This window comes from Hemiscyllium ocellatum, chromosome 16 (assembly GCF_020745735.1).
Source record: "Hemiscyllium ocellatum isolate sHemOce1 chromosome 16, sHemOce1.pat.X.cur, whole genome shotgun sequence".
NCBI classification, from domain to species: Eukaryota; Metazoa; Chordata; class Chondrichthyes; order Orectolobiformes; family Hemiscylliidae; genus Hemiscyllium; species Hemiscyllium ocellatum.
Window position 1 is genome coordinate 70,126,779 of NC_083416.1, and position 16,057 is coordinate 70,142,835.

Sequence of the window (16,057 nt, forward strand, 5' to 3'; positions counted from 1 at the left end):
GGAGGAGTGATCATAACATGTTTGAATCTTGAATTAAGTTTGAAGGAATGAAGAATTGATCTAAAATCAGTTTTAAAACTTCATTAAGGGCAAATTCGAGTCAGGGTCAGAGCTGGGTAAAGCGAACTGGCATATTAGGTTCCAGGATAGCTCATGCAGATGCCGTAGCAGATATTTAAGGATGTATTTCAGAATACCTGTGAGAAAAATATTCCAGTGAAAAAGTACAAACTCGATTGGAATAACACCCCATCTGTGGCTAATGGACAAGTTAAAGACCAGTACTCAACTGAAAGAAAAAGCATATAAACCTACAAAGATGAGTGCTTGGACAGAATATACAAAACAGCAAAGAATGACAAGGATTAATAAGGAGGGAGAAATCAGAGTACAATAAAAAAAAAGCTAGTAATGCAATAAGATATTAAAAGTTTCAACAGATATTTGGAAAGGAAAAATGAAAGTGCGCATTGATCCTCTATGTTTGGGGTTGAAAAATGGAGAAAATGTAAGTGGTAGATGAATTAACAGCTATTTTACATCTGTCTTCACTTGAAGGACACAAATCACTTACTAGAAATGATGGTCAATCAGGAGGTAAAAGAGAGCAGGAACTTAAAAAATTGTATTCACCAGGAAAGGGTACTTAGAAAATGAACAGAACTGAAAGCTGGTAAGTCCCAGGTTTTGATGGACTTCACCCTAGGGTCTTAATGGAAGTGGCTGATGGAATAATAGATGAAATAACAGTTTTAAAGTTTTCAAAATTCTCTAGACTCGAGAAAGGACCCTTCACATTGAAAAGTAGCAATGTAGCTCCTTAATTCAAGAAAGGGAAGAAACAGAAGATAGGAAACTACAGGGCAGTTAGATTAATGTCTGTAATAAAGAAAATACTAAAATCTATAAAGGTAAACATAATAGGACTCAAAAAAATCTCAGTTGACATTGTTTTGTGAAAGGAAAATAATGTCTAATTAGCCGACTACAAGTTTTTGAGAAGGAAGATGCAATGAGAGTAAAGTGGAACCTGTGGATGTGCTGCACTTAAAATTTCCAGACAGCATTTGACAAGGTGCCATATTGAAGATTATCATGCAAACTAGGAACTCATGGCATAGGGGGTAATAATTTGGGGATGGAGAATCAGTTAGCTAACATGAAACACAGAAGGCACAAATGGGTCATTTTCAGGCTGGCAAGATGTGATGAGTGAAATATCACAGATCACCAGGAGGCCTCAACCTTTTACAATTCATATTCATGACTTCTGGGGCAGCAGAGTGGCTCAGAAGTTAGCACTGCTGCCTCTGTGCCAGAGACCAAGGTTCGATTCCACTCTTGGGTGACTGCCTGTGTGGAGTTTGCACAATCTGTCTGTGTCTGTGTGGGGTTTCCTTTGGGTGCTCTGGTTTCCTCAAACTTTCCAAAGATGTGGAGCATTGATAAGGTCACAGATGGAGTATTATGTACAATTTTGGTTTTCTTGTTTAATAAAAGAAATCGATACATTACAGATAGTTAGCAGAAGGTTCATTTAACTGATATTTTGGGCGAGAGGGTTAACTTAAGAGGAAGTGCTGGAAAGGCTGAGTATGCATTCATTTGAGTTCGGAGGAATAACAGGTGATCTTATTGAGTCACACAAGATTCTGAGAGGACTTGACAAGGTGACTGCTAATAGGATAGTTCCACCTGTGGGAGAGACTAGAAATATATGACAGTTTAAAAATAAGGAACATTTTTTTAAAGATGAAACGAGGAGAAATATTTTCTGAGAGTTGTGTATTTGGAATTCATTTTCCTCAGAGAATAATGGCAGCAGATTAACTGAACACTTGTAAGACAGAGGTAGTTAGATAGTTGACTCACAAGGGAGTCAAAGGTTACTGAGGGATAATAGGAATACACTGGGAATGTGAAGTTAAGGCCACAGTTAAATCTACCATAATCTTAGTGAATGGCAGAGCAGGCTTGAGGAGCCACATGACTTTTATCCCTAATTCATGCTTATGTACGTTCATTCTGTTCCCTATGGCACAGCATTCAGCTGCTGCATTCATTATGAACTTAATTTCCTAAATATGCGAGCTAACCTTCTTTCAAAAGTCCCCAGATTCCTTTCTCAATTCCTTTTGATCACATCCCCAAAATAACTGCTTCCTCTTCCTTCTTAGATACCTTATAAAGCACTGAGTTGCTTCATTGTATGAAAATGTGCTGTACAAAACAGCAATTATTATTATTTAGCAGACATGCAAGATGCTCAAGATTTTCCTTGCCACATTAGAAACTACACTGCAAATGCAATGGATAGATTCTTAGTCTGGTATACAAAAAAGTGCTGAGTTGAAAACAGCTAATACATCACTAGATCATTCAAGTTCTCCATGTCCGTTTAAAAAGAATGATGAAAAAAAATTCTAACCGTGATAGGAAGTCACTTACCCAGGACTAGGAACACCCACCAGAGCCAGTATTGACCATCAAAGTATCCAGGAAAATAAGTAGAGAACTGAAAGACAAAATTTTGTTTTGATTAAAGTCCAGAGATGTAAACGAATATATAGCTTTAAATCTTGCAGTGCCATCTCTGTATCAGCAATAAAAAAAGGTAACTTAAATGGGACTTAGAAAGCATTACTTAAACAGGAAATAATTTCACCTATTTATCTCATCTCCCTATAGTTACCTACAACATTACAAATTACAAATTCAATATTAATATTCAATTCTATTGCTGCAATGTTTCCTTCACTACAAAGTGACTATGCTTTGAAAGCATTGCATTGGCTGTCAAATACTTTGGCATGTCTGGAGATCCTGAATGGTGCAATTAAGGTCTTTTTTTTCTGACCACACAAATGGACTTTCCCATTTAAATCAAGGACAAAAAGGAAATTCAAGACTCTAGCCTAAGCAGCAGAACAATTTGAAAACCATGAAAGCCAATAAACCATGGTTGCACAGATCCAATATTTGTGAAGAAATTATTTGTACTTGATGTTGTCAGGAGCACCACATAGTTCAGCACATTTGCGGCTGTTATTGCTTCAGAATTTATCTCATTTTCTAAGGTTACTCGTTAGAGTTCAGAAAATAAATCTAAGTCTTCCCAAAAAAAAAATGTTTTGTTAAAAGCTTTTCTTTAGTTCATTCGGACAATCCATGAGAAATGCTAGTATAAAGGGAAAACAACTTTTCGCATGCATGAATATAATGTTGTTATTCCTTCACACTGGTATTCCTTGCAAATTTTCCAGTTAAGTGCAGGCAAATAACTTCAACAAAATCTGCCTTTTTCCTGCAATCCACAAGTTCTGTATTACTAAGAACTATTTGTATACATAAATCTTACCTGATTTACATGGAATTGTAACTCTGCTCGTTGGTAATACTGCATGCATTGGTAATTCGCAAAGAAAATGTAGCAATTAAAAATTGTGCAAACTCTCAATCCCATAGTCACTTGCTGCTGCTGCTGCTGCTACAAAAATGTAGGAGTAAAACTTCAAGTCTGCTTATGGGAAGGAGCAGGAACTCATTCAACCTTTGAATTAGATCACACTTACAGCAGCAAGTTGAGATTTTCTCCTGTCAATTTAAGTCATAAAAATGACTTCAGACCTTTCAAAGTCTCAAAAATGTTTGAATATCTCAAAGTAGGGGTGGCATGGTGCTCAGTGGTTAGCACTGCTGCCTTACAGTGCCAGGGACCCGGGTTAAATTCCCACCTTGGGCGACTGTCTAAGTGGGGTTTGCACGTTCTCCCAGTGTCTGCGTGGGTTTCTTCCGGGTGCTCCGATTTCCTCTCGCAGTCCAAAGATGTGGGTCAGGTGAATTGGCCATGCTAAATTGCCCATAGTTAGGTGCATTAGTTAAGGAATGGGTCTGGGTGGGAGGGTCAATGTGGACTTGTTGGGCCAAAGGGCCTGTTTCCATACTAAGGAATCTAATCTAATCTAACCTAATCTAAACTGGAATTACACTTTACAGAACACATCATTTGACTGCAACAGCTTTTTTCATTTCATGAACACCTCACTATAACAGATCTAATTACATGACATCATCAAAATTACACTTATATCTCTGCTGAAACATTGCTATTAAATGGAAAATAGTATGGCATAAGAGTGAGAATATTGCCTAAAAGACAGGGTCAAACATATTCTTTTGTCATTACACAGCAGCATAATTTTCACTATAAAGCATCAGTAAGCTCAATGATCACAAAACCCAATGGAAATTTAGAACTGTTACAACTTATTTCAATTTCAACTTATTTCAGGTTTGGAAGCAGTTTGATTTTTTGTTTGGGAGAGTCAAAATGAGATGTAAAAGTATTTCACTCACCCGGACAATGAGGATCCATTTTATCAGAGAGAGGCCAAATCCAGAAATGGCCCCATACCGACCAGCAGCTGAAGTGGTCAAACAAAATGATAAGAAGAATCCAATCCAGTTGAACAGGAATGCCACTAGGAACCACAGGTAAAGAATGTTTAATTAAAATCATGATTTTCCTTAATACTTGTGACTCCTCTAACACTGTCAGATTTCTCAAATAATAACTTCCCAAATAAACCAGAGTTTTGAGCATGCAGATTTTAAAAAAAGACCTTCTTGTTTGAAATTTTAAAACAATCACTTCAACAAAGAGTGAGGCAGGACATCAGATCTAGCCACCAGTCGATCTTAGACTTACCAGGTTCCAGATTGAAATCAAGGGAACAGTGTCAATGACATATGGGGAGGGCTGCCTGTGACATTTTCAGTTATTATATGTAGACTGTACAGGAATTTCAGAATGACACTTGAAATCTGCTACTCTAATGGGAGGGGTGAGTCATTCAGTCTCAATACAAGCGCACTGAAAAAAACTCATCCATTCTGTAGATAGCACTTTGCTTGCACGGAGTCCTAATTACTACCCCAGAATGCACATATAGGTCCCATTTAGCTTCAGAGTAATAGTGGTGAAGGATTTCCTATGGGCAATTTTACAACTTCCACTTCTTCAGAGGTGAGCATGTCACTGTGGCAGCAGAAATAAGCAGAGATTTCATGCTGGGCAAAACAAAATAGAATCCCGATCCAAATTCCAGCCCACTCATACATTTTAGATGCAGGATTTTCAGGCCTCCAAATGGTAAAGCTACTGTCAGTAATGTGTGCACATTCAAATTGTAGAAAAGGTCCAACTCCATTTCAGATAAGGAAGTTCTAAAGACTTCTAAAGATGGTGATACAGTGCCAATGTGATTGAACTAGCAACCAGAGGTTAATGCGCTGGGGATGTTCTTTATGAAGGAATTCCATCATCCTTAGACATAGACATAGAACATTACAGTGCAGAACAGGCCCTTCGGCCCTCGATGTTGCGCCAACCTGTGAACTATTCTCAGCTCGTCTCCCTACACAATCCCAAATCATCCAAGTGTTTATCTAAGGATTGTTTAAATCTCCCTCATGTGGCTGAGTTGACTACATTAGCAGGTAGGGAATTCCACAGCCATATCATTCTCTGCATAAAGAACCTGCCTCTGACATCTGTCTTAAATCTATCAGCCCACAATTTGTAGTTATGCCCTCTCGTACAAGCTGACATCATCATCCTAAGAAAATGTCTTTCACGGTCTATCCTATCTAATCCTCTGATCATCTTGTATGTCCCTATCAAATCCCCCCTTAGCCGCCTTCTTTCCAATGAGAATAGACCCAAGTCTCTCAGCCATTCCTCATAAGACCTTCCCCCCAAGACCAGGCAACATCCTGATAAATCTCCTCTGCACCTTTTCCAATACTTCCACATTCTTCCTGTAATGGGGCGACCAGAACTGTACACAATATTCCAAGTGTGGTCGTACCAGCATTTTGTATAGCTGTAGCATGATATTGCAGTTCCAGAACTGAATCCCTCTACCAATGAAACCAAACACACCGGATGCCTTCTTAACAGCACTATCCACCTGGGTGGCAACTTTCAGGGATCTATGAACATGGACTTCAAGATCCCTCTGCACATCCGCACCACCAAGAATCTTTCCATTGACCCAGTACTCTGCCTTCCTGTTATTATTCCCAAAGTGCATCACCTCACATTTAGCTGCATTGAACTCCACTTGCCACCTCTCAACCCAATTCTGCAGTTTATCCAAGTCCCCCTGCAATCTGTAACATTCTTCCACCACTCCACTGACTCTAGTGTCATCTGCAAATTTTCTATTCCATCCACCTGTGTCGAAGTCATTTATAAAAATGACAAACAGCAGTGGTCCCAAAACAGATCCTTGTGGCACACCACTAGTAAATGGACTCCAGACTGAATATTTTCCATCAATCACCACTCACTGCCTTCTTCCAGAAAGCCAGTTTTTAATCCAAACTGCTAAATCACCCTCAATTTCATGCCTCTGCATTTTCTCCATCCGCTTACCACGTGGAACCTTATCAAAGGCTTTATTGAAGCCCATGTATACCACGTCAACTGCCCTACCCTCATCTACATACGTGGTCACTTTCTCAAAAAACTCAACGAGGTTTGTGAGACATGACCTGCCTTTGATGAAATCATGTTGACTATCCGAAATCAAATTGTAGCTTGCTAGATGATGATAAATCTTATCTCTTCTAATCCTTTCCAAAACCTTTCCTACAACAGAATTAAGGTTCACTGGTCTATAATTACCTGGGTCATCTCTGCTGCCCTTCTTGATCAAGGGCACAGCATTTGCAATCCTCCAGTCCTCTGGTACTAAACCTGTACACAATGACGACTCAAATATCAAAGCCAAAGGCTCTGCTATCTCTTCCCTAGCGTCCCAGAGAATCCTCGAATAAATCCCATCCGGCCTAGGGGACTTGTCTACTTTCACTCCTTCTAAAATTGATAACACCTGTTCATTACTAACCTTGACCCTTTCTAGTCTAATATCTCGTACCTCATTCTTCTCCTCTACAATATTCTTCTTTTCCTGAGTGAACACCAATGATTTAGCACCTCTCCGATCTCTACAGAGTCCACACTCAACTTCCCACTTCTGTCTTTGACTGGCCCTATTCCTACCCTAATCATCCTTTTATTCTTCACATATCTATAGAAAGCTTTAGGGTTCTCCTTTATTCCATTTGCCAAAGACTGCTCATGTCCTCTCTTTATTCTTCTTAACTCTCTCTTTAAATCCTTCCTAGCTGATCTGTAACTCTCCATCGTCTCATCTGAACCATCTGCCTCATCAAAACATAAGTCTCCTTCTTCTTAAGAAGGGATGCAATTTCTGTAGTAAACTACAAATCCCCTTACCTTATCACTTCCTCCCTACCTGATAGGGACATACCTATCAAGGACACGCAATACCTGTTACTTAAACCAGCTCCACATTTTGATTGTCTGCATCCCCTGCATTTTGCTACCCCATTCTATGCATCCTAATTCTTGCCTAATCACTTTATAATTTCCCTTGCCCCAACGATAACTCTTGACCTGTGGCATATACCTATCCCTTTCCATCACTAAACTAAAGTTAATTGAATTATGGTCACTCTCTCCAAAGTGCTCACCTATAACTAAGTCAAACACCTGGCCTGGTTCATTACCAAGCACCAGATCCACAGTGGCCTCCCCTCTTGTCGGCCCTTCGACATACTGTGTCAGGAAACCCTCCTGTAAACATTGGATAAAAACTGATCCACCCGACTTACTAGAGCTATAACATTTCCAGTCAACGTTGGGGAAGTTAAAGTCACCCGTAGTGACAACCCTGTTCCTTTCACTCCTACTCAAAATAATTTTGCTAATCCTCTCTTCCACCTCCCCGGAACTCTGCGAAGGCCTATATAAAAAAAAACTCCAATCAGTGTAACCTCTCCTCTGCCGTTTCTAACCTCAACCCACACTACCTCAGTAGACGAGTCCTCATCAAAAATTCTCTTAGCCACTGTTATACTATCTTTAACTAACAAGGCCACACCTCCCCCTCTTTTACCACCTTGCCTGTTTATAATGAAAGATCTAAACCTTGGAACCTGCAACATCCATTCCTCACCCTGTTCTATCCATGTCTCCGAAATGGCCACAACATCGAAGTCCCAGATACCTATCCATGCTGCAAGCTCACCTTATTTTGGATCATTCTGGCATTGAAGTAGACAGACTTCAAACCAGTTTGCTGTTTGCCAGCACATCTGGTCTGGTCTACATGTGACTCTAGACCCATAGCTATATGGTTGACTCCGAATTGTTCTTTGAAATGGCAGAGAAAGCCATTCAATTCAAGGACAAATACTGACAAGCACAAATTGCTGGCATTACTAGTAATGCCTACATCTCATGAAAGAGAAAACAAACAAATCACATTGTTTGGTGATTGGAAATTGGTGAAACAGGGCAGCACGCTGCCTCACAGCGCCAAGGACGCAGGTTCAACGCCAGCCTTAGGCAACTGTGTGTGGAGTTTTCATATTCTCCCATGTCTGCATGGGTTTCCTCCGGGTGTTCCGCTTTCTTCCTGCTTTCCAAAGGTGTGCAGGTTAGGTGAATTGGCCATGCTAAATTACTTAGTGTTCAGGGATGTGTAGTTTAGATGCATTGGTCATGGGAAATGTAGATTAATAGGGTAGGGGAATGGGTCTGGGTGGGATACACTTCGAAGGATCAATGTGCACTTGTTGGGCTGAGTGGCCTGTTTCCACACTGTAGGGATTCTTTGATCGTTAACATAGAAGATCAAAATGTCTATTAACGGTCATATCTAATCTCCTTTCATATTATCAATACTCAAAAATTACTGGAGTTGCTAACTCAAATTAAACACACATCTTTTAAAAGAAAACATGTTTCAGCGTTTAGAGCTAAATTATACAGGTACCAATAAATAACATGAAATGGTAAACTAAAAAGCTCATCTCCGTTGATATGCAACATACTTACTCCACATGAGATTTGTAGTTTATTCTTTGTTTCAAAGGTCTGCCTTATTATTAGGACATAATTCTAAAAAGCTTATTTTAAAATAAATGTAATTTTAAAATAATCCTTACTGAAGAATGTCAGCATGAATATGCCATCATTCCCTATCCTGAGCTGATCTGCATCATCAAAGTCATCCCTTCCTGAAAAATCATCATCCTGTTTGGATAAAAGAAATACATTTCAGATTTGTCTTCTTTCTGAAAGATTAAATACATGTAAGCAGGATAACCACGTTCAGCATCTTGAACTTTTGAACAGAATGCTAGCAAACAAATCACGTTATCAAATTGAAATCTAATGCTATTTGTAACCCGGAGCTTTAACCTATTTTACAACCTCTAGCCTTTCCTCTCTTTGCAATTTTAATATGAATTTCCCTTATATTATTGATTTGGAATCATATTATGGATGAACATGCTTTCTCCAGGAGTATCTGCACCTACTTTATGTCCCTTATCCTAATGGTCAATACATCATCCAAAGCTTGTGGTTAGTTGCTCCTCCTGCACTCAAAGCACTGATTACTATTCAATTTCCACTTTCAATCTTCTCTCCTTCACCTGCCTCCGCAACCTTGCACTCTCATTTTCACAGCACATCTGCTCTGCTCCAAGATTTCCCTCTTTCAATCACTGTCCTTGGAAGGATTGCAGCATTGACTACTTGTTTGCTGGAACATGTTCGCTGCACTGGCTTCTTAGTTTTGTACCACCTTGAATAGTTGCTATATCCATCTCTTAATACTCTTACCTCTCTCTCTCTCTCTACACTCTTTGGGCAAACACCATCTGGACCTTTTCACCTAGGGCATGACTTTTTAAAAAATGTATTCTTTCACAGCATATGGATGTCACTGACTAGGCCACCATTTACCAGCCATCACAAATTTCCCTTAAGATAGTAACAAGCTGCTTTTTGAACAATTGCAACTCATCTGATGTACTGGACTGCTTTAGTCATTCTTGACATTTTCTGTCAAGACCTCTTGTTCTTTAGGGGTATACACTGGTTTTGAACAATATATAGTTTACATAATTTTGCCCAGTTTTCCGCGCACAATTTTTGCTTCATTGCATTGAAGATAGCTTTACTTAAATTTGGAATCTTACTTTGCAACTCTACCTTTTAAATATTTAATTGAACTTGATCATACTATCATTAAATCGGATTCAGTAATGGTAATGCCACTGAAAGTCAAGGAAGATACCATTGCCATAAAATAGGTTTGCAAAATATAACCAGTGGGGCTCCCACAGGGATTAGTGCTGGGACTGTAATTGTTTACAACGTATATTAAAACATGGAGGAAGGAAGTGCTGTACTCTAGCCATATTTATAGATGGCACAAAAATAGGTGCAAAGGCAAGTTACAAGAGGAAAACAAAGAAAGATTACAGAAAGATATTGTTAGGATTAGTAAGTGGGCAAAAGGTTGTCAAATGGAATATAATATGGGAACATATGAAACTGCTCATTTCGGAAGGGTGAACAAAAGAACAAAATATTATTTAAATGGAGAAAAATGTAGAAAGCTGCAACACAAAAGGACTTGTGGGTACTTGCTTATGAAACACAGAAAACTAGCACACAGATCAGCAAGTAATCCAGAAGAAGAATGGATTGTTTGAGTACAAAGTAGGCAAGTCTTACTGCAATTGCACAAGGTGCTGTTAAGGCCACATCCGAAATACTGTGAGCAGTTTTGGTCCCCTTATTTAAGGAGAGAAATGTTTCATCAGAGGCAGTTCAGAGAAGGTTCACCAGGATGATTCCTAGTACAGAGGGATTGTATTATGAGCAAAAACTAAATAGGTTGGAACTCTTCTAATTAGAGTTTAAAAGAATGAGACGCGATCTCATTGAAACATATAAAGATTCTTAATAGGCTTGACAAGGTAAATACTGAGAGGATGCTTCTGCTCATGGGAAAATCCTGGACTAGAGGGCATCATCTCATAATAAAGGAATGACAATTTAACATTGAGATGAGAAAGAATTTCTTCTCCGAGGATTGAGCACCTTTGGAATTCTATGTCAGAAAGAGGTGCAGTTGGCTTATGTACATGTAAGGCTGAGATGTATAGATTCTTGATCAGTAGGGGAATCAAGAATGGAGAAACTGAAGAAAAGTGGATATGAGGAATGTTATGTCAGCCATGATCCTGTTGAATGGTGCAGCAGGCTCAAGGGACTGAACAGCCTCCTCCTGTCCCCATTTTTTATGGTCTGATCTGGTTTAACAACATAATCTTTAAATACTTCATTTGACAAACAGCAAATACATTCATTTAAAATTGGAAGATCAGCCAAATATGAAACTAAAAATGTTTCCAGCTTTCAAGGTTGCTATAGACTGTAGCAGTACATGTTAAGCTGTTGAAACCCTTTAGTACACATTAGGCCATTTGAGTAATTTCTTTTAGAGCTGATAAGACTTGGAAGGATGAGCCAGTGCTCAGGTCAACAATAGATTGTTTTGCAAACTGTATAAAATGACCTGGTACTGAATCTCTGGATTGGCACTATGGATGTACAATTGCACCGACTGAGAACAAAGTGATAGAACATTTCTGCTTGTTCTCTCTCTTGCTTTCCACATCACCTCCCCGCCACCCCCAACAAATGTCACAAGTTGCCCATTTGTTCATGAACATACCAAATAAATAAGACCCTGGCTAACACAGACCAGGAAGAACTCAAATTTGATCCCTTGTCTACACCATGTGCTAAATATAGCTCTTGCTGCAGTTGTATGTAATACTTACGTTTTCAAAACTACACATTGGCACAATTCATGCTTGAAGATCATTTAAATATACAGCAAAGTTAAAATTAATACCAAGAAATAAACTGGTCATCATAATTCATTGTCAAGAGTTTAACAGAAGAGAGGGTCAGTCACTAGATACCAACAAGTTTGGCATGATACTTTTTATTTTCTTGTGGAATATAGGCAGCACCTGTTGGCCAGCATTTATTGTCCACACGTAATTGCCTTTGAGATGATGGTGGTGAGCTGCTTCCTTGAATTGCTACAGTCCATTTGCCGTTAGGTAAACACACACCACCATTAGGGAGGGAATGCTAAGACTTTGACCGACCACACTAAAGGAACAGTGATATATTTCCAAGTCAAGATGGTAAGTGGCTTGGAGGGCAACTTGCAAGTCGTGTCCTCAGTATCTGCTGTCCTTGTTCTTCTAGGTGGAAGTGGTTGTGGGTTTGTAAGGTGCTTCAAAAGATCTTTGGCGAATGTCTGAACAGCATTTTGTAGATAGCAGTCACTGCTGCTGAGTGTCAGTGGTGAAGGAAGTACATGTTTGTGGATGTCATGGTGCCAATCAAGTGGGCTGTTTTCTCCAAGATAATATCAAACTTAGAGCGTTCTTGGAGCTACAGATGTCCAGGCAAGTGGAGAATATTCCATCACACTCCTAACTTGTGAATTATGGATGCCAGACAGGCTCTGGGGAGTTAAGAGGTGAGTTACTTGCTGCAGTATTTCTAGCCTCTGACTGGCTCTTGTAGCCACTGTTTTTATATGGTGAGCCTAGCTGAGATTCTCCCAACGATGTTGATAGTGGGGAATTCAGTAATGCTAACACCAGTGAACATCAAAGGGTGGCAGAAAGATTGTTTCTTATTGGAGATGGAGTGATGTGAATGTTATTCATTCATTCAAGAATTTGTGAATTAACATGCTTTGTTTTCAATGCATTCTAGTTAATTTCTGATGCTTGAATTTCAAGAAGATCAGCTTCAATCTGTTAGTAGTCGACAGTATTACTATATAATGACAATAAGGCCACTGACAAGGTGAAGAAAAGCCAAATTTAGTTTAATTTAATAGCGAGATGCAATACAAAGATATAAATGTTACAGGGGAGTTGGTGGCATGGTGGTAATGTGCCTAGACTAGCAACTCAGGTCAATATTCTAAGGGCAATGGCTTAAAAACCACCATGGCAGATTGTGAAATTTGAAGTCAATAAAAACTGGATTAAAAACAACTAGCCTAACATTGTGGAATGTTGTGTAAAAAAAAACCCAGATCACTAATGTGCTTCAGGGAAGCAAATCTGCCATTCTTACTTGGCCTGGCCCATGTGTGACTTCAGACTCTCAGCACTTATGGCATTTTAGGCAATTAGGCATGGGCCATAAATGCTGATATGCTATAAGATGAGAAATACTCTCATTTGGGAAGCACAATACTCAACTCCATTATCAGTGATCAAACATGCAGTGTTTCATGATATAACAATGTGTTCAGAAGGATAGTCATCTTAAGAAACTACTAATAGTGCTTGCCTTTGCTTGCAAGTCTTTTAGAATTTTGCTGCTCAACTTTCTAACAGATGTGTTGTAATATTTCTAATATTTTGTTATTGGATGAATTACATCCATCCTAGCTAATTAATTCTATCTGAACAGCAGCATCACAAAATTGTGTGATCATGAGACAACAGTCACTGTCACAAAATTTAATTGGATAAGGTTTAAATAAATGCATGATGCTTCAGCGATTGAAATACAATTTAAAAATCCCAGCAGAAAGAGATTTAACTGTCACTGATGGAAGTTAAGTCAATATTGTATCAATTGGCAGATCAATAATCCAGTAGCAATGCCAGCTGCTACTTTAGTGATTCAGCATTTTACTCAATACAATCAGACCTAATTCATGCATTTAAATGTGTGGAATAAAACAAAGCAAAATAAAATGGTTACTAAAATTAATCATCACTCCACAGAGTTAACCAATCTTGCAGGTCCTCCATTGTCACAAGAGGTTTCTTGTATTTATACTGCTAAAAGAAGATCCGAAACAAAATTAGATTAGAGCATAGAAAAGTGAAGCACAAAACTCATTTCTTGGTTTATTGGGAAAAACAGACTACCTTTCTGCATTATTTTGCATTGTCACAAACAGTGCTGTTTGTGTACGTTTAAAAATGTTTGTTTTAAAGTGAAAAAATATCAGCTACAGCACTAAAATTATAAGTATTTTGAATCACATTGAGCCACAGTTTTAGCACAGGTGGAATTCAACTCACTAAAATGTTATCCACCACTTCAAAAAACACAATTCTAGCAGCTGTGCATAAAACCAAATCCTTAGGAAATGCAGCTTTTAAATAGCAAACCAGAGGTGGGTTACTGATTGGGGTTTCATAGTGACAGAATCTACAACTAAGAATTGCTGGTGTTTTCTCAGAAAATCAAACTTCTACAGAATTTTATACAAAGAGTGGAATACATAACTGACTGAACTGAACATATGGATTTGAATGCAGTGACTTAGTGGGCACAAATTTTGAAAACTAAGAATAAGTGCCTGTTGCAATTACAATTGTATGCAATTGGGACATTAGGGAACGTGGATTAACAGAAACTCATTTGAGTAATTTCTCGGAGGATGTTTGAAATAGCAAAAGTTATATAGATTTCATTGATATCCTGACACCATCTGAGTTATCATACTAATGAAATTGCAGAGGGCTCCTTCTCAAAGGATGAATTATTTTAACTTAAAGAAATGGTAAAGCTAGTACACAAAGTAAGTGAGATTGGTAAATATTTTATTCTCTACAGAAGGCTATGAAAATTAATATTCTCAAAAAACGTTAATTAGTCCTACACATATTTTGTATATACAGTGGCCTAGCTGCAGTATATCTTGTGTATACAAGCGTAGGTAAGATTCTCACCCTTCCAGAGACTAGGGGCAAGGTTGCTTCAACTTTCGTTCGTTCAGCTTCATCATAAGAAGGGAGCGTGGTTGCCACACTGTAGGAAGGCGGCTTTGGAAATGCAGGATCCTCTTTGTAATCAAAATAAGCTGGAGAACATATCAAACATTAGAAATTAATGCTCAACATAACAATGTCTTCTTTTGGTCTTTTGCAGAATAGCATTTTTTATAAACATTAATAGGATTGTGGACAAAGTTACTCTAAATCTCTGCCAAAAGCACAACACAACTAGCGACATGGTCAAAGGACACAGCCATTATTGCTTTGATCTTCTCTTCATTTACACAAAGCTAACCTCAATTTTCTTTTCATTAAGATACTACATAGCCTACACCAAAGTTTTCAACTACTTCACAACAAAATCCAAAGGTCAAATTTGCTGTGCTGAATATTTTTTAAAAAAGTTAGCCAGAAGCAGCCTGGGATCAAACACTTTGAGCTGCATTCTCTCTTTACTAATAGATGGAAACATGCAGCAGCAGTGATGGCCAGATATGCTCCAAAACCATTCTAACAAATCATGTGCACTAAAAAAAAACACCCTTTCTTTCAATACCTATGCTTACCAAGATCCAGTCATGATTGTAATGCTCCAACATTTTCCTACCCTTAGAGGGCCTCAGGGAGCTACAGAATTTTAGTAGTGTAAAAATACTGAAGCTCTCCCCATTCAGTTTACACAGCTTCGTGAATTTCAGACTGAAGCACTTTCAAAATCAGTGAGGAAGATTATGATTTTAAAAAAGACTGAATAAAGACTAACAATTTCCCAACGGATCACATGACATCTAACTTAGTTGTAGGGGAGTGTATTTATGCAGCACTAGCTTGGATCACGAAAAGATGCATGAAATGTTTGAAATGTGGTGAGATTTAAACACAGGATGATGCCATATTGGGAATTATTACATAGGCACATTCTTCACATTTGACTCTGCAAAACCTTCATTATTATCTGGAACCATGTATCAAAATTGGGAGAAATGTCATACAAAACAGTCAAGCAATATCTGACAGTCACACACAGCATACAGCTACGGCGAGTGATTAAAAAGACAAATGGGATATATTTTAAAAGGGAAAGGGGTAAAGTAGAGATTTTGCTTTGGCTGTATAAAAACTTTGGCGTGACTACACCACGAGTACTGAGAAAAAAGTTAGTTCTACTGATTCTGATTTTAGCAAATTGTTTTATGAGAAAAGATTGGACAAGTTAGCGCTGTATTCATTGTAATTTACATGAATGAGATGATGTTGTCAATGTTAAAAGCATGTTTCCATTAGTAGGAGAAATAATAACTAGGTCCATTTAAATATAAGGGGTCCC

The 16,057-nt window shown here is 38.5% G+C and overlaps 1 protein-coding gene across 1 annotated transcript in view; it reads right to left on the reverse strand.

The window, feature by feature from the left end:
• Positions 1-16,057, reverse strand: part of LOC132823256 (NEDD4 family-interacting protein 1-like) — a 61,486-nt gene that overhangs the window by 9,976 nt on the left and 35,453 nt on the right. Inside the window, exons 3-6 of the mRNA XM_060836908.1 lie at positions 14,686-14,816; positions 9,043-9,130; positions 4,357-4,481; positions 2,449-2,515 (exon numbers count right to left, since the gene is read on the reverse strand). Coding sequence (XP_060692891.1) covers positions 2,449-2,515; positions 4,357-4,481; positions 9,043-9,130; positions 14,686-14,816 — 411 coding nt within the window. The remainder of the gene's footprint in view (positions 1-2,448; positions 2,516-4,356; positions 4,482-9,042; positions 9,131-14,685; positions 14,817-16,057) is intronic.